At 44.5% G+C, this 19,162-nt stretch overlaps 1 protein-coding gene across 29 annotated transcripts in view; it reads right to left on the bottom strand.

The window, feature by feature from the left end:
* Positions 1-19,162, bottom strand: part of CACNA1C (calcium voltage-gated channel subunit alpha1 C) — an 852,604-nt gene that overhangs the window by 293,659 nt on the left and 539,783 nt on the right. For all 29 annotated transcript variants that reach the window (XM_053254970.1, XM_053254974.1, XM_053254969.1 and 26 more), the window contains one exon: positions 17,839-18,000. In XM_053254970.1, the coding sequence (XP_053110945.1) occupies positions 17,839-18,000 (162 nt within the window). The remainder of the gene's footprint in view (positions 1-17,838; positions 18,001-19,162) is intronic.

Below are 19,162 nucleotides of genomic sequence, written 5' to 3'. Positions count from 1 at the left end.
CTTTGTAAACCGCCCTGAGCCATTTTTGGAAGGGTGGTATAGAAATCGAATTATTATTATTATTTCTTGTTTACACAGTCAGACAGGTGTTAATGACTGGTTTGTTTTATCCAGACATCGAGTCCTTCCCAAGGACCTGGGATGCCAGAATTTTATTGTCAATGGTTATAGATATCGTCGCAGAATATAGGCTGTTCCCAGTAAAGCTGCTTTTTGTAATTGGCTGATGGTGATTTCTGTGGCCCCTATGGTGTTGAGGTGCTCTTCAAGGTCTTTTGGAACTGCACCCAGGGCGCCAATTACCACAGGGATTATTTTGGTCTTCTTCTGCCACAGCCTTTCAATTTCAATTTGTAGATCTTTGTATTTGGTGATTTTTTCTATTTCTTTTTCTTCTATTCTGCTATCCCCTGGTATTGCTATGTCGATTATTTTGACTTGTTTTTCTTTCTTCTCGACTACAGTGATATCTGGTGTATTGTGTGGCAGATGTTTGTCTGTTTGTAGTCAGAAGTCCCATAATATTTTTACATCTTCATTTTCTACCACTTTTTCAATTTTATGGTCCCACCAATTCTTGGCTACAGGTAGCTTGTATTTTTTGCAGATGTTCCAGTGTATCATCCCTGCTACCTTGTCATGCCTTTGTTTGTAGTCTGTGCGATCTTCTTACAACAGCTGATCAGGTGGTCCACTGTTTCATCTGCTTCTTTACAAAGGCTGCACTTGCTGTTTGTTGTGGATTTTTCGACTTTTGCTCTTATTGCATTTGTTCTTAGTGCCTGTTCTTGTGCAGCCAGTATTAAACCCTCTGTTTCTTTCTTCAAGTTGCCATTCTTAAGCCATTGCCAGGTCTTGGTGATGTCTGATTTTCCACTTATACTGTGCAAATATTGACCATGCAGGGGCTTATTTCTCCATTTTTCTGCTCGGTTCTTGACTTGTTCTTTCTTGTAGGCCTGTTTTGTTTCATTGGTGTTGAATAGTTTCGCGTTCTTGACCATTTGAAGTGCATCTTCTTCACTGTCCCTTATATATTCTTCAAGGCCTCTTTTCTCCTCCTCTACTGTTTGATGGACTTGCAGCATTCCTCTTCCACCTGAGCTGCGAGGGAGATAGAGCCTATCTACATCACTGCAGGGGTGCAGAGCATGATTGATGGTCATGATTTTCCTGGTCTTACGATCTAGCGTCTCTAGCTCTGCCTGGGTCCAGTCTATTATTCCTGCAGTGTATCTAATAACAGGTATAGCCCAGGTGTTTATGGCTTGTATGATGTTCCCGCCATTGAGTTTGGACTTGAGGATTTTTCTGACTCTCCTGATGTATTCACTTCCAATTTTTCTTTTAACTTCAGTGTGTGCGATGTTATCAGCCTGGAGAATGCTCAAGTATTTGTAATGTTCTTACTCTTCCAGGTTCTTGATGTTGTTTCCATTGGGCAGTTCTATTCCTTCTGTTTTTGTTATTTTCCCTCTGTTCATTATTATTATTATTTTGGAATCCTTCTGGGTCCAGCAGCCATCTGGGGTGGACCATCTTAATATTATTTATTATTATTTATTTCTATACCGCCCTTCCAAAAATGGCTCAGGGCGGTTTACACAGAGAAATAATAAATGATGGATCCCTGTCCCCAAAGGGTTCACAATCTAAAAAGAAACACAAGATAGACACCAGCAAGAGTCACTGGAGGTACTGTGCTGGGGGTGGATAGGGCCAGTTACTCTCCCCCTGCTAAATAAAGAGAATCTTAATAGGTCCTCCACCCCTACAGGTCTGGGATGTGGCTGTAAAACCAACCTTAACCAAGTAGTGGTCCGTCCATGACAATGGGGAAACAACAGGATCCCGCACCCACAGAACAGCCCCCTGATCCAAACAAAAGACCAAATCAAGTGTGTGGCTGGCAACATGAGTTGGTCCTGAAACTAGCTGGGATAGGCCCATAGTTGTCATGGCCACTATGAACTCCTGAGCCGCACCAGACAAGTCAGCCTCACAATGGATATTGAAGTCACCCAGAACCAAAAGTCTGGGTGACTCCAACACCAACCCCGAGACCAGCTCCATCAGCTCAGTTGGGCAGTGGGGTGGACAGTACACCAACAGAATCCCCAATCTATCCCTAGTTGCCAGCCTCAGAAAGACATACTCAATGTAAGTCAACTGTCGCACAGGGGCCCTGGTAAGGGAAATGGTATCCTTACGGACCACAGCCACACCACCCCCCACCGCCTTTTCCCCCTAGCCTGCTCCACAACAGAGTAGCCTGGTGGGAGAAGCTGAACCCAAACTGGGCCACTAGCCTTCCCCATCCAGGTCTCAGTTATACAAGCCAGGTTGGCGCCCTCATCCATGATCAAGTCATGGATGATTTCGGTCTTATTCTGAACTGATCTGGCATTGCAAAGGAGCAAGGCTAGGTTCTGTGGGAAGTTGGAACTGCTCCCCCAAACCAGAGAACTGACAGGGCAGCCAGAAGTGTAAACAGTTACTAAATTAAAAGTTTCCCTTCCCCTGTAAAGGCCAGCTGCTCTGCCAATGCCAATTCTTCTATTCCCCACCACAACAGTAATAGATGAGCTCCTGGACACCTCCCCCACCCCCTTGCATCATTCTGCCCGAGAGAACCCAAACACATGACAACAAAAGGCCTGGCACAACACCATAAAAGGACTAACAACATTCAACCCAGACCTCCAACCCCACCTTGATATGACCCCCCCCCCCGCCCTGACCCCAGTCCCACACCAAGGGCCAGCTGCCTACAGGTGGGCCTCTGACGGGCCTACCTCCAGAATGCATGCTGCCAAGGACTCTAGAAATCTCTCCTCTCATGAGAGATCTCTGGTCCTTAGGGACAGGTGGAACAAGTCAAGCACTCAAACAGAAGGCACAGGTGGAATAGGGCAGCAATCAAGCTGGTCCTTCAGAAGGTCTGGGGCTGCAAAAACAAACCTCTTTGGCCAAGACAGGAATGCACAGGTAGGGTGAGATGGGTGTTGTTCATTAGGAGAGGTCAGGGAGCTGACAAAAATCTACCCCCTTCCTCTCTTCACCCTCTCCGACCTCTCAGACCGTAGATACATAATGCAAGCCACTTTGGAAAATTTGTTTGAAAAGTGCAGTGTAAATAACCAATACATACATACATGCATACATACAAACAATAATTAATTTCAATTGAAGGGTTAAGAATGTACTTAACTCCCTCCCACCACTGAAATGACTTTAAAGTCCTTAATTTCAGCTGTATCATGACTAAAGAGTTTATAATACCATGAGGCTCCTTATATTCTAGAAACATATATGGATATACATTTTTAAAAGGACAGATACAATATGGATACAGATAGAAAGACAGACAGATGGATAAAATAGTTCTATTTCTTGTCATCCATAGCAATTCTACTACTTTCATCTTGCACTCTGATTCACTACAAAATTAAATATGAAATTCAGAGAAGCATAAACCTGAATGGACCCCAAATACTACCTGCTACAAAAAAGTCTATCTACCCAGAGATCAGCCTATATCATCCAGACTACTGTGTGCCACAAACAGCAGACACAGCAGAAACGTAAATAGTTTTCGCCTGCTGTGAAGAAAAACCTTTCAAAAGTCAATAGCCAATCAGACTGGAGGAAAAACATTATTCTGAGTCCCAAATATGGGATGATAAGTGCAAGCAAATCCTACCCATGAAAACTTCCCAAAATGCATTTTTAGGTTGCATTTACTTGATACCACCTAATATTTATCTCTGGATGCCTAGAATGCAGCTAAAGAAAAATTCTTTGTAGACCCAAGTGAGTCCCAAATATGACTCCAGCATAAACTTTCACTTTTCTGTTTTTCACTTGCTCTCTTGATCTATTGTCCTTTTTATAAATTAATACATACAGAACTTAGGGTATATCTACATTGCAGACTTGATTTAATTAGTTAACCATGATTCCCTCTGCCTAGGGAACCATGGGAACAGTAGTTCTGTGAAGGGAAGTAGGGACCTTTCCCAGTTAATTCCTATGGTTATTTGGGGGACACCATGGCAGTTAAGCTGCTATAAAACCAGTATAAGCCTGTAATCTAGATATGCCAATACAAGATATAGATTGATATCCTTACTAGTTTCAGTAGGCTGTGTACTACAAAGCATAGTTTTCATTTGTTCCTCCAGTAACTTGGCATTTGATGAAATGGGTTGTAACCCACAAAAGCTTATGCAATATTAAACCATTTTATAATCCTTTCAGTTAGTCTCGGAGTGCTATTTCTTTACAAGTACTGCAAAGCATAGAGCCAGCGTGGTGTAGTGGTTAGAGTGCTGGACTAGGACCGAGGAGACCTGAGTTCAAATCCCCATTCAGCCATGATACTTGCTGGGTGACTCTGAGCCAGTAACTTCTCTCTCAGACTAACCTACTTCATAGGGTTGTTGCGAGGAGAAACCTAAGTATGTAGTACACCACTCTGGGCTCCTTGCAGGAAGAGCGGGCTATAAAATGTAAATAAATAAATAAATATACATAAATAAAATTAATAGCAAAAGGACCTGTTGGCAGTATGCAGATGAATGCAGGCAAGCCATTCATCTTTGCTTAGAGATAAGCAAAATGCTCTTCTGATCACATGCAGTTCTAGAGGAGAGGTGCAACCCTATGGAAGAAATGGCAAGTTCAAATGGCCTATGGTAATAAATGGTCTTCAACACCTGTACAGAAATTACAGTGTTAACCTGCAATGAATTTTACACATGTAAAATTCATGCAGGTTGGTAAAATTTTGCTATAACTATTATCACAATGAAATACATGGGAAATGAAGTATAATAAGAAAAGTGTACTCTGGATCAATTAAACATGTAAGAATTAATCAAATGTGAAATAAAAATACTAGTCATTACATGAAATAATAGTAAATGATATCTGACCATAGAAACATAGGTAGCTGCCATATACTGAGTCAGACCATTGGCCTATCTGGCTCAGTATTGTCTTCACAGACTGGCAGCGGCTTCTCCAAGATTGCAGACAGGAATCTCTCTCAGCCCTATCTTGGAGATGCTGCCAGGGAGGGAACTTGGAACCTTCTGCTCTTCCCAGAGCGGCTCCATCCCCTGAGGGGAATATCTTATAGTGCTCACACTTCTAGTCTCCCATTCATATGCAACCAGGCTTGCTACCCCAAGCCCAGCTCTCCTCACCAACACACTATACAATACAAAAGTTAGTCCCATGTGAATTTTTATTTTTTAAGTTTTTCAACATGGTTCTTTATTTACATTGAAGATACTTGTTTTTAAAAGAATTAACATGGGACTAACATCTGGACATTTGATAAAGATTTTCAAAACAGTTATTCACCAGGTTTCTGTTGTCTGTTATGTAATGATGGTGTATATACTATGAATTGTATTGTATAGCATGTTTTTTTTAAACTAGGTCAGATATCATTTACTATATTTCATGTATTAACTAGTATTTTTATCACATATTTATTATTCATTATTACTATTCTTACTAGAAATGTGCAAAATGTTTCAACGACGTTGAAATGTTTTGACTTGAAACAGGCTGTTTCAAGCTTGAAACAAAATGCCCTTTAAATAAAGAACCTGTTTCGAGAACAGAACAACCATATTTTTTCAACTTTTCGAGCGCCTATTTGGAGGTGTGTTTTTCCCTTGCTGATTGATTTTCTTCCAATCTTATGGGGGTTTGGGGAAAGGTTAAAAATGTGTAAAAAATTGCTTTTGCCCATTTTTTGTGTGGGTTGTGTGTTAAGTAGCACCCATCGTGCCCTACCACCTAATCCACTTTGGTGTCCCCCATGGGGAACAATGGGGTGTTTCAATTTTCCCCATTGTTCCCTATGGCTGAAACACTCAAAACATTTTCAGTTTTGTTCCATTGAAACGACTGGGTCAACCACTGTTTCGACGAAACGTTTTTGTCGCCTGCATTTTGTTTCAAGCTCAAAACAAAACACAAAATCAGTTTTGTGCACATCACTAAATCTTACATGATTCATTGATCCAAAGTAAAGTTTTCTCATCAGAGGTGCTCTTCCGGGCCGAAGTCCAGGGCCTTCATAGCCCCTGGGCCCCCCGCAAATCCTTTTTAGTCTCTCCAGGGTGGTATGGCCATCTGGCCAAGCATGATGATACTTAATTTGCAGGGGGTGGGGCAAGGCAGGGCTCCAAAAGCCTTTAGGTCCAGGCTTCAAAATTACCTAGGTGCACCTCTGTTTCTCATTATACTTCATTTTCACGTGCTCCATTGTGTTATAGTTACTGAATCTGTTGCGTTGTGATTCAAGTTTGATGTTCCAGATCCTTTTACGCTAGTTGTGTGGTACTAATACAATTTTCCTACATTTTCCAAAGCAGGTAGAAAAGAGCAGACTGTCAATTTTCTTCCATACATTTCTTTGGCAGGTGAACTGGTCAGAGTCAGATCTATTAGGAACCAACAGCTTCTAGGGATTAGTTGATACTCAGGTCACACAAGGCAAATGTTACAGTTTCAAAAAGTGGATAAATGAGTGACAGTCCAAGGGGACCTATTTAGTAGTCCTTTTCCTGATAGGCTTGGTGAGAAACATTTGTTCTACAAGATCATCCTTGTTTAGTCAGCAGCCATAGTTCTTACAAGAGCCACATAATGAGGGAGGCAAAGTCTGAATTGGGGGAGTCTGGACTATGAACTCTATCACGCAATTCTATCACCTGGGGCCACAGTCTCCAGCTGCCTCCCTGCCACTGCTTCTGTTCACAGGCTCTTGAAGTGGCCTCAAAAATGCTGGGGAGGGGGTTAATTGTCACCCTCTTCCTCCACCAGCTGTCAGGGAGAGGGGCTCTTCTCACCAGGAATCTCTAGGGCCAAGTCACTCCCATCTCTCCAGATCTCCTCATCCCTAGCCATTCAAGCCTTAAATAAAGCCCTGCAATCAGGGCAATCCCAATCACCGTCTCCTGACTCCACCCTCTCCATTCTAGCTGCCTGCATCCTCCTTCCTTCAGCTGTTGCCTGTCTTGCCAGTTGTTGAGGCCCTGCCTTCTTCTCATCACCACCAGGAGGCAACCTGCTGGGCCATGCTGGCCCATCCATGGTCTGTTGGTTCCTGGCTCTCCCTGGCAACCGGGGAAGGTCCCAACTGGTTTTGCCTGTACCCAGGAGCTGTGTGGCCTCCATCTTCCCGGCCCTGCAACTGGGTGAGTACTTGGACCCTTCCACGGCCAGCGGGAAGGCCCAACAAACTCCCCTAGTTCAAAATATCTCATCCCAGCACAAGGTAAGCCTAGACACTTCCAAATCTGGGCCTTCGCTAATATAATTTCAAGTTGAGATTTGCTCTTTACCAATCACTACTAGCCTGTACTCCCTTCCCTTCCCTTCTCTCACACATATCTGGTGGCATGGCAAGGGCAGCAGGGGTGGCAGCAAGGTATCTCCCTCACTCCCACTCCCCCTCTCTGGATGCCTCTGACTCCCTTCCTCTTTCCTGCATCCAGAGTACTGCCACAGTAGCAGTTGGTTGACATGGGAATCTTGGGAAATGATGTTTTCTATAGCACCTTGATACTGCAGGTGTAGCATCCTAGGTGCAGGAAAGGGGGAGAAAGCAAAAGAGGGAGACAGACTTTGCTGCCATTGCCACATCTGCTGCCCCATCATGGTACCAGGTAGGTTGTAGTGGAGAGAAGATAAGAAGGAAGAGGAGGCACCTGTCTGGGATTTCACAGAGGCAGTATGGGGAAAGGCAGTCACATAGTCCACTATTTTTTTCTATTGCTTGTGAGTGCTTACACATATTTAAGAGGTTGTTCTTTGCAACAGCAAAAAAGATTGCAAAAAGCAAGGGGAAAAGGAAATTTGCACATCATCAGAGCCGTGGAGACAGATCAGAAACTCTTCTGCCAGCTGTTCTTCTGCCAACTCTTCTGCCAGTACACATTTTTACAGTTTGCATGGAAACCCACCCTACAGATAACAGGATGTAAGTTGTTGGTCTTAACATTGCCAGCTCATATCCAGATCAGTAAGTTAATGACAAGGTCATTAGTTGGAAGGCTACTCTGTGAAGAGCAGACACAGCTGAGAAGGTGAGCAAGCTTTTCTAAACATCTAGCCTTTCCCCCCTTCAAACAAACTAACAGGAAGAGCGGAGATTTTCAGGGGCTGTTTCTCTTTAAGGGGTAAGTCTTAGTCTGTGTGTGTGTGTGTGTGTGTGTGTGTGTGTGTGTGTGTGTGTGTTATTTGCTAGGGTTAAAATTGTCCCAGGGCTAGAATTGGCTAGGGCTACCAAACTCCAGTGTTTTACTTTGTCACTTTACTTTGTCACTGCCTGACAAAGGGGGTAGAGTTAGCTAGGGCTGGGAGAGGCCCCACATTCCTTTGACTCACATCCTGTGTCTCAGTTGGAAGGCTACTCTACATAAGAGGTGAAGGCCCGAGAGCATAGCGAACAGAGCAAAGCGGACAGGGATAGCTAACAGGACGTTGGGGTTTTGCAGGAGTTTAGCGGGAAGTGTGTGTGGGAGCCTGGAACAAACCCCTGTGATCACAAGGAGCCTGGTGGAGAAGAGAACGTAAGTACAAATCCCTCCCTCAGATCCCTCATGTTCTTGGAAAAGGCTGTTGGACAGATAAATAGCTGACCATTACAGCTGGGACCTATCCTTCTAATAAACTATCTAATAAACAGATAATAAACTACTTCTAATAAACTATCTCTAAATAATGTAAAGAGCCAACAAAAACAGTATGAAGATAGAAGGTCAGCAGGGGAAGGGGCACTTCCCAGTGTATTGCATAGAGTGCCACATGTATGACTATTTGCTCCATGGGCAGAAGTCATGGGTGTGTGCTCGGTGCAAGGAGCTCCTGGCTCTCAGGGAACAAATCCGTTCCCTTGAGACCAAGGTGGCAGATCTGGAGAAGCTCAGAGAGACAGAGAGGAATGTGGACGAGACTTTCAGGGATGTGACAGAGGCATCCCAATCCAGGGCTGGTAGCTCCTTTGCTGTCAGGGAGAATGAACGTCTTGGACAAGGAAGACATCGGTCTGAGGAAGAGGGAAATGCTCCTTTAGAAGGGACCCCTTCCATGGATGATGAGCCCATATCCTCTCACATGGGGGATACTCCTCTGGGGGGTGGGGGCCTCCTTGTAGTGGGTGATTCGATCATTAGAGGGATAGAGAGATGGGTTTGTGACCCGTGTGTTGACCGCACAGTGACTTGCCTGCCTGGTGCGAAGTTTGCGGACATTACGCAGCATCTAGACAGGCTCCTAGGCAGTGCTGGGGAGGAGACAGCTGTCATGGTGCACGTCGGCACCAACGATGTGGGGAAATGCAGTTGGGAGGTCCTGGAAGCCAAATTTAGGCTGACAGGTAGCATTTTGAAGTCCAGGACCCCCAAGGTAGCATTCTCAGAAATGCTACCTGTTCCACGTGCAAGTACAGTGAGACAGGCAGAGCTGAGGGGTTTCAATGCGTGGATGAGACGTTGGTGCTGGGAGAAGGGGTTTAGATTTGTTAGGCACTGGGATACATTTTGGGGAAAGCAAGGCCTGTACAAAAGGGACAGGCTGCACTTGAACCAAGATGGAACCAGACTGCTGGTGCTTAAAATCAAAAAGGTTGCAGAGCAGCTTTTAAAATGATGCCTGGGGAACAGCCGATGGGAGCTGGGCAGTATCTCATTCGGCAAAAGTCATCTTTAAAGTGCGAGGGTGCAAAGAATTCAGATAAAACAGAAGGGGACAGAGCAGAGCCACATAAAGAGCAGAAAGGAGCCGGTGCCAGCAGGTCAAAGAGTCAAAAGAATAGCATACATCAGGTGAGAAACTAAGCGTATAGGTGCTTATATGCCAATGCCAGAAGCCTCCGAGCCAAGATGGGTGAGCTGGAGTGCTTGGTTGCTATTAACGCAGAAACAGATATAGTGGGCATAACAGAAACATGGTGGAACAGTGAGAACCAGTGGGACACTGTTATCCCTAGGTATAAACTCTATAGAAAGGACAGGGAGGAGGCGCCTTGGAGGAGGGGTAGCAATGTATGTTAAAGAAGGGATAGAATCTAACAAGCTAGAAAACCTAGGTGGACTGGAGTCCTCCACAGAAACCCTGTGGGTGACTATACAAGGCCGGAAAGGGAACGTGCTACTGGGGATGTGCTATCGCCCTCCGGATCAAAACACTGTCAGTGACTGGGAGTTGCAGAAGGAAATAAGGGAGGCATCAAGGAGAGGCAAGGCTGTAATTATGGGTGACTTCAATTACCCACACATAGACTGGGTAAATTCACACTCAGGTCATGACAAAGAGGTCAAATTTATAGATACGATAAATGACTGTGCCCTAGAACAGTTGGTCTTGGAACCAACCAGAGAAAAGGAGATCTTGGACCTAATTCTGAGTGGCACCCAGAACCTGGTGCATGATGTCAGTGTCATCGACCCTCTAGGGAACAGTGACCATAGTGCCATCAAATTCAACATACATGCGGGGAGAGAATCACCAAGGACCTCTAACACGGACATTCTGAATTTCAGAAGAGGAAACTTCTCCAAAATGAGGAGTATGGTGAAAAGAAAGCTGAAAGGGAAAATCAGGAGAGTCACTTCGCTCCAGAATGCATAGAGTTTACTCAAAACCACAATACTAGAAGCCCAGTTTGATTGTATACCCAAAAGGAGGAAAGGTACCACTAAGTCCAGGAGGATGCCAGCATGGCTAGTGGGTACCGTTAAGGAAGCCATAACAGGGAAGAAGACTTCCTTCCAAAATTGGAAGGCCTGTCCAAATGAGAACAGAAAGGAACACAAACTCTGGCAAAAGAAATGCAAAGTGACAATAAGGGAGGCAAAAAAAGAGTTTGAGGAACATTTAGCCAAAAGTATCAAGGAGAATAACAAAAACTTCCTTAAATACATCAGAAGCAGGAAACCTGCCAGGGAAGCGGTTGGACCATTAGACAATGAGGTAGTGAAAAGGATTATTAAGGAGGATATGGAGGTTGCAGAGAAGGTGAATGAGTTCTTTGTGTCTGTCTTCATGGCAGAGGATACTATATACCTGTTCCTGAACCAGGCTTTTTAGGAATGGAGGCTAGAGAGCTTAGTCAGATAGAAGTGACAAGAGATTATGTTCTAAACTGTCTGGGAAAACTGAACACTAACAAATCACCAGGGCCTGATGGCATCCATCCAAGAGTGCTCAAAAAACTCAAATGTCAAATTGCCGACCTCCTTGCTAAAATATATAACTTATCCCTGAAATTGGGCTCCGTACCAGAGGACTGGAGAGCAGCAAATGTAACACCGATTTTCAAAAAGGGATCCAGGGGCGATCCAGAAAATTACAGGCCGGTTAGCCTAACATCAGTTCCAGGCAAATTGATGGAAAGCATCCTCAAGGATAAGATTGTAAAGCACCTAGAAGAACAGGCCCTGCTGGGAGTGAGCCAGCATGGCTTCCACAAAGGTAAATCTTGCCTCACCAAACTTTTGGAATTCTTTGAGAGTGTCAACAAACGTGTGGATCAAGGCGATCCAGTTGACATAGTATACCTGGACTTCCAAAAAGCTTTTGACAAAGTTTCTCATCAAAGACTCCGGAGGAAACTTAGCAGTCATGGGATAAGGGGACAAGTACATGTGTCGATTGTTAACTGGTTGAAAGACAGGAAACAGAGGGTAGGTATAAATGGAGAGTTTTCACAATGGAGAGAAGTAAGAAGTGGGGTCCCCCAGGGATCTGTACTGGGTCCGGTGCTTTTTAATTTATTCATAAATGATCTAGAAGCAGGGGTAAGCAGCGAGGTGGCCAAATTTGCAGATGATACCAAACTCTTTTGGCTAATGAAATCCAAAATGGATTGTGAGGAGCTCCAAAAGGATCTCTCCAGACTGGGGGAGTGGGTGACAAAGTGGCAGATGCGGTTCAATATTAGCAAGTGTAAGGTGATGCACATTGGGATGAAAAACCCCAACTTCAAGTATGCTGATGGGAACTGAGCTGTTGGTAACTGACCAGGAGAGGGATCTTGGAGTCGTGGTGGACAGCTCGTTGAAAGTGTCGACTCAATGTGTGGCAGCTGTGAAAAAGGCCAATTCCATGCTAGAGAGCATTAGGAAGGAGATTGAAAATAAAATGGCTAATTTTATAATGCCCTTATACAAAACTATGGCGCGACCACACTTGGAGTACTGCGTACCATTCTGGTCACCACATCTTAAAAAGGACATTATAGAACTGGAAAAGGTACAGAAGAGGGCAACCAAGATGATCAGGGGCCTAGAGCACCTTTCTTATGAGGCAAGACTACAACACCGGGGGCTCAACACTAGAACACCTCTCAACACTAGAACCAGGGGTCATCCCATGAAATTGATTGCCAGGAGGTCTAGGACCAATAAACGGAAGTACTTTTTCACACAACGTGTGATCCACTTGTGGAACTCTCTGCCACAGGATGTGGTGACAGCCAACAGCATGGATGGCTTTAAGAGGGGTTTGGATGACTTCATGGAGGAGAGGTCTATCAACGGCTACCAGTCGGAGGGCTATAGGCCACCTACAGCCTCAAAGGCAGGATGCCTCTGAGTACCAGTTGCAGGGAAGTAACAGCAGGAGAGAGGGTATGCCCTCAACTCCTGCCTGTGGCTTCCAGCAGCATTTGGTTGGCCACTGTGCGAAACAGGATGCTGGACTAGATGGGCCTTGGGCCTGATCCAGCAAGGCTGTTCTTATGTTCTTAAGGTCAAAATTATTTTATTGTGGGATATGATGAACTTGAGACTTTAAACTCTGCTGCCAATGGCAACAATCCACCTCCGGAAAATACCACTCTCCATGTAGAGACTGACAGCTGTACTGTCACTGTGTATGAACCATGAAGCCAATGGCAAAACAGGGCATTCTTTTTATTGACTGAAATATGGTGCTTTGAGAAAGGCAGAGAGAAGGAGATTCTGCTCTGAAATGAAAGTTGTTTTCTCTCTCCAGCTCATTATGAAGGGACAACTTTGAATTTGTACTTTTCTTCTCTCTCTTTTAAAAATGTGATTATGTCAACATTTCTTCAGAAATTTAAAAATTACATTGCATAGAGAAAAGGTCTTCTTAAAATTGTTAGGCTTGTTCACATGACCTGCATTAGGGCAGGAGAATCCCTCCACCCTAAATCAGGAGCTGCGAGTGCTCCTGCTGGTTGATCATCTGCAACTTAAAACAAGGTTGGAACGGGTGCAAGTGATTGTGTGGGAAGGAGCACCTGCATAGGAGAGGTTTGTCCTACCCAGCAGAGGTTTTGTCCTACCCAGAGGTTTGTCTTACCCAGTGCCCAGCTGCTGATAGAGGTAAGGTGAAAACCTGGTCATGTGAACAAATCTATTATATGCTGCCCACATTCCATTCATTCCACCTCAGACTCATGCTGGAGAGCATCGGAGGTCCAAGTGATTCTGATCTGCATCCTCTGGAGCATTCTGCCTGCTCCATATCCCATGGTCCCTCCAGATGCAATTCTAAAATTCTCTAATACCTTAAGAGAGCATCTGTACCTTCACATAGTGGTTCAAACAACAACCTTGTATTCTGCATTATTACTCATCCATTGATATCCTTTGATTTGCAAAGCTACATTCCATTTGACTGCTTTTCCTTTCCTTTTCATTCTAAAGAATGAGAGGCTTGAAAAGAAATTATGGCAGCCATAAAGGGCATTTTTTTTTAAAAAAATCCAGAAACAAACCTGTTGCAACAAGAAAATGAAATGAATAAGGGATGGGCTATTGTGAAGAAATTGAGAACTGGCATTTTGGGGGCAATTTATTTCCTTTTCAATCGTTCTTATTTGGCTTTTCAATTTACACAATGTGCTTATGATCATGGACCACTGTCTCTCTTTGTTATGCTGCAGGAGGATACATGAAAGGATTACAGCCTTCTCCAATAGAAACTCAGCCTAACACTAGCAAAGAAATCCAAATAAAAGGCACAAACTGTTTTAAATTCAAAGGAACCTGTGTTGCAGTTACTCTCAGAGGGGAAAAAAATAAACAAGGCAAACATCCTGCATAACCAGCACCTCAGACGTGTTCTTAAGAAAACAATTAACTAGTAGTGACTAAGAGACCATGCACTGAAATCTGCTCATGGCAGTTTCTGTGCTCATTCTAGCTCCCTCTGCTGATAAATAGCTTGTCTGAATCATTCCTCACAAGCAGGAGCCTCAATTTTCCATGCCATTCACTGGCTCACATTTAGGTTTCTGTCTGAAAAATGGAAGTATTTCTTTGTGGCGAATGATTCAGGTCAGGGTGGCAGGTGGAGAAGGGAGGAAGCAGCCTCTACCAGCAAAGTGGTTATGGTTCCATAACATCCCCATAACCTATAATCATTTCTGTGCTTCTTCTTTATGGTATAGCCACACTGCAGGTCATCAACAATCTCCTCCTGGCAACCAAACACACATCTTCTGCCATGAGCTGCCATATTTAAACCCCTACCCTGACTTCCTGTCTACTCCTGAATTCTGGATGTGTCCCATCCTTACTTTCAAAGCCCCCCCACCATAGCCTTGCTCTGTCTTATGCCTCTGCTGTTATATCCTGATACATCCCTACGTATGACCTCTGCTGCTCCAGTTCCACTACCATCAGCCATCCTCAAACGATTCTGCCCTTCTCCTCTTGCTTCCCTTTATGTCTGGAGCTGCCTCCCAGGTCACCTGCATGATGCCACCATTCTTACTTCTTCAATCCCTCTTCAAAACCCACCTTATCTGGTCCCTAGGGTTGCCAACTGTCCTGCACTGGGGAGAAATTCTTGACCCATTCAGGACTCAATTTTTCCTGCTTTTTTATCACTTAAAAAAAATTCTCTTGAAGCTGCCACTGAGGGGCAGTGGAGTGGCATGGCGGTGAGAGCTCTCCTGCCTCCCAAAGGATGTGAATGTCTGCCACTGCTGAGCTGTTCTGGCTGGGGCAGGGTTTGCTGGGATGGGCTTGTGCAGCTGAAGAACTGAAAGCAAAGCACTCACCGTGAGTGACTGAATGACAGAGGGAGGGATGGAGTCGGAGAGAAGGTGGCGAAAGACTGCCTTACCGGCCCCGCCTTCCTCCCAAATGAGGCAGCCCCGCCCCTAGGTGGCCATGCTCCCAGCTCTCCTCAGCCCCCTCAGAGTCCCTATCCCCATTTCAGCCAATGCAGTGTTGGCAACCCTAGTCCCCACACACTACTTCCACTAAGCCTAATCACATGCAACTCAACCGTCCCACATTCTTCCCCTGTTCACCCCTCCCTCCTTTTCCTCTCCTTCTCTGTTGTCTCCCCTGTGTTTAACTACAGCTCATATGCCCTTCAGGGTAGGGACCTCTTCTGGTGTCTTTGTAAAGCACGATAAACACAGGTGATAATATACAAAATAATAAACAACATTTTGTGTATTTAAGAGACACATACTCCACCTTTCACCTTTAAAACAAATCCTTATGATAGCTTACAAGCAAATTCAATTAAAATGCAAAAAATTAAATATATTAACAAAACCCCTAGATATAAAAGCAACAGATAACCAGCAAGGTCACAACAAAGAAGGTCTGATCTCTAGTAACCACAGACCACCCCTGCTTACTGAGCAAAGAGGTGTGTCTTAAAGTGGTGATTCTCTTATATTTGGCATGGAGAGAGCAACTGGCCCTATCTAACCCCAGCACAGCATCCCTCCAGTGGCTGTTGCTGGTGTTCACCTTATATTACTTTTTAAACTGTGAGATTTTGGGGGACAAGGAACCATCTTATTTATTTGTTTATTTTTCTATGAAAACTGCTTTGAGGACTTTTGTTGAAAAGCAGTATATAAATGTGTAGTACTAGACCAAGAAAGCAAGTTGACTCAGCACCAGGCAGAGGCAGACTGAGACCTTGAGTACCTCTGAGCTACCTCTCCTGGGTTCCACAGCTCTCTCAGAAGAATGGAAGTCTTAAAGGGGCAGCTTTCTGGCATCTGTCTCTGCTCCTGCTGAGATTGTTGACAGTGTTGGTGTACAGCTATTGGAGGGCACAACGGTGTGGCAGTGGCTGTCTCTGTAGTGGGCTTGGGTTTCAAGGGTTCTGTCCCAAGGAGCTCAGGCCTCAGCGGAGCTCAGTTCTGGGACTCTGTCAGGTTCTGGTCTGGTGTCAAGATTCAGGGCTGAGGCTGATCTTGCCTCCTCAGCCTCTGAATCAGAGTCACTCCCGTGAGCAGGGGCTGGGACAGTCTGGACCATAACAGGCCAGAAGCAAAAGGTAAAGACAGGCCTAGGCTGGGGTTATGAGGCAAGGCAAGGCTGCTGTTCTACAGATGATGTTGCACAGGCTGAAGAATCAAGACTAAAATAATGGTTATCTGGGGCCAGCCAGGCCTCTGTTGGTTCCTCAGTTCGCTTATGCTGAAGATGACCAATTCCAGCTCTAGTCATTATATGAGTGGTGCTGGCACAAGAAGTATGGGGCCTGAGTCCTGCTGCCAGAGTCCCCAGTTCAAGACCCCAGGTGCCTCACAGTGCTTAACATATAGTGAGGTTCAACCTTGGAGTTGAAATGCAGGCAAAGGGAGCCTCAAATGCACCCTGCATAGTGTCACCCTGTTTAACACGAGAGGGCACTGCAGAGCTGGGCAAACACCTCCCCATCCTCTCCTTTCAGCCTTATAGCCATGTGCTCTTGGACAAGAAGGAAGAATAAGTTGTATATATAGCCTATAGCACTGTTTTGTGTTAAACTGGGCAGTACGTTGGAGAGTGAATGATGGATTTATTTTTCTCTCTCTTCCAGCTATGGAACTTCTGGCTCCTAGTTCTTAGTAGGGATCTGGGCAAGCAGAACAGATATTACGTTCTCATTACCTGAGCTGTCACACTTAAAAGCCTGATGTCAAGCTTTTCTTAGTCTATCAGCAAACAAGCTGAAACTTAATTCAAACAAGACAGATGTGCTCACTATGTAAGTGCAAATGTACAACCTGTCCTAGATGAGCTTGCACTCCCACTGAAAGAGCAAGTCTATAGTTTGGGAATGCTCATGGGCCCAGCATTAATCCTGGCTGCTAGGAGTGCTTTTCACCAGATTCGACTGGGGTGCCAAATAGAGTCCTACCTAGAGAAGGCAGACCTGACCTCAGTCACACATACATTGGTCACATCCAGACTGGACTACGACGATGTGTTCTATGTGGGGCTACCCTTGAAGACAATGCAGTTGGTAAAGAATGTGGCTGACTGGATCCTTGCACATATTTAGCAAAACACTAGCATGATATTGATTCTGTATCAGGGGCACCAATTGCCAATGCACTTCTGGGTCCAGTTTAAGGTGTCTACCTTTAGGTCTGATCTTTAAAGCCCTACCCAGTCCAGGCCTGGCTCACCTTAAGGACTACTTATGCCCCTATGAGCCAGCCCTGATCTCTGGCCAGCACTGACACAAGTCTAATTGTCAAGAAGCAGAGCCAGGGCTTCTTTTGCTGCAGTGCCTCTGGAATCACTCCCAGAGAATGCTCATCAGACATCCTCCCTAGTTGCTTTTAAGTGGGAAATTAAGATTTTTTTTATTTCACAAAGCTTTTTACTGAAGATTTAATTTTAATTCTTAATGGGTACTGCCGTATGAGTGGTTCATTTTCCTTTGGTTTTATCATTATTTTTAATTGTAATTATTGTTAGGTGCTCTGGGAGGTTTTTTAACCCATTAAAAAAAATCATACCCACTTTCCATGGATAGTAAATGGTGCTGCAGAGTATAGGTCTATAGATAAAACCTATATAGAATATGCCTTACCTGTTAAGATGCTCCCACTTACATAACAAGTCTTGTGCATCTTTCCCATGAAAAGCTCCAGTCCAATGATGGCATAGATAATTATGACAAACAGCACCAGCAGGGCAATGTGTAGCAAAGGGACCATGGCCTTGATAATGGAATTTAAAACCACCTGGAGGCCTGCAGTAAAAAAAGACAATATTATAACAACAGGCAACTGCTTCATTTAATGTACATGCAATTTGATAATTCCCTGGCATTTGTTAATCTGATCATGAAAGCAACTAACATATTACATCTCCAGTTTATAAAATGGTGCTCCTGTAACTTGAAAATAGCACTAATGTGGCTTCTGTGATAGAATCTGGCCTACAAATTAAAACTCCTGTCAGTGTGTGTGTGTGTGTGTGTGTTGCTTTGCTTTGCTACATAGTCCTTTATTACAAGGATTGTGTCAGAAGTCCTACAATGGGACTTGTACTTGTGAGCTGAGGGATAGCAGGGGAGAGGCCATGATAAGATCCCATGCTTTGCATGCAAAAGGTACCATGTGTTCAGTCCCTGGCATCTCCAGGTAGGGCTTGGAAAAACCTATCTAAACCCAGGAGAGCTGCTACCAATCAGTAAAGGCAATACTGAGATAGATGCACCAATGATCTGATTCGGTAAAAGGCTGCTTTGAAAGTTTCAGTGTGGGGCAGGGGGCACAGCTTCCCATCTTCCCACTCTTGGTGAGGGCATGAATCTTTTTTTTTTGTCCTTAAAAACAAACAAACAAAAAGATCACTCCATGCCTTTGTGCTGATCTTGCTGGAAACAAAGCAAATATTTTCTTCTTCTTCCCGGAATATTCCTTGGGAAGATACTGTGCCAGTGATGAGGTATACTTCATGGACCATTCCAGAGAAAAAAAATTGGTGACCTCCCATAGGGTCTTTCTGAAGGACATTCCAGGATAAAAATGGTGGTCAAATGAAGCTGACCCCCTTGCAGGGCTCCCAGCACTACTGCTGCAGCTAGTTCCCAAAAAGGTATGGCAGAAACTGTTTGGTTTTTAAATAGAGGACACCTCTCACCACCACTAAAAGTGATAAGCCAATCCCACCATGAACATTTCAATGGATTCACCCCCAAAGTTGCTCTAGTCTTATCTTTTCCCCAACCCCTCAGTAAATTGGAAATTTGCCAAAAATACTAATTCGAGTGTTTTGATATCAGCCCTGGTTAAGGATTCTGTGTGCATTGCTACACAGCTCTGAACAAATGAATGGCCTGCACAGAGACTAGGCATGGAAACCTTGAAATAAGAGGTCATCGCAGATGAGATGATACTCCTTGATCC

This window comes from Hemicordylus capensis, chromosome 5, assembly GCF_027244095.1.
Source record: "Hemicordylus capensis ecotype Gifberg chromosome 5, rHemCap1.1.pri, whole genome shotgun sequence".
In the NCBI taxonomy this organism is placed as follows: domain Eukaryota; kingdom Metazoa; phylum Chordata; class Lepidosauria; order Squamata; family Cordylidae; genus Hemicordylus; species Hemicordylus capensis.
This window is presented reverse-complemented; position numbering and strand designations above follow the sequence as displayed.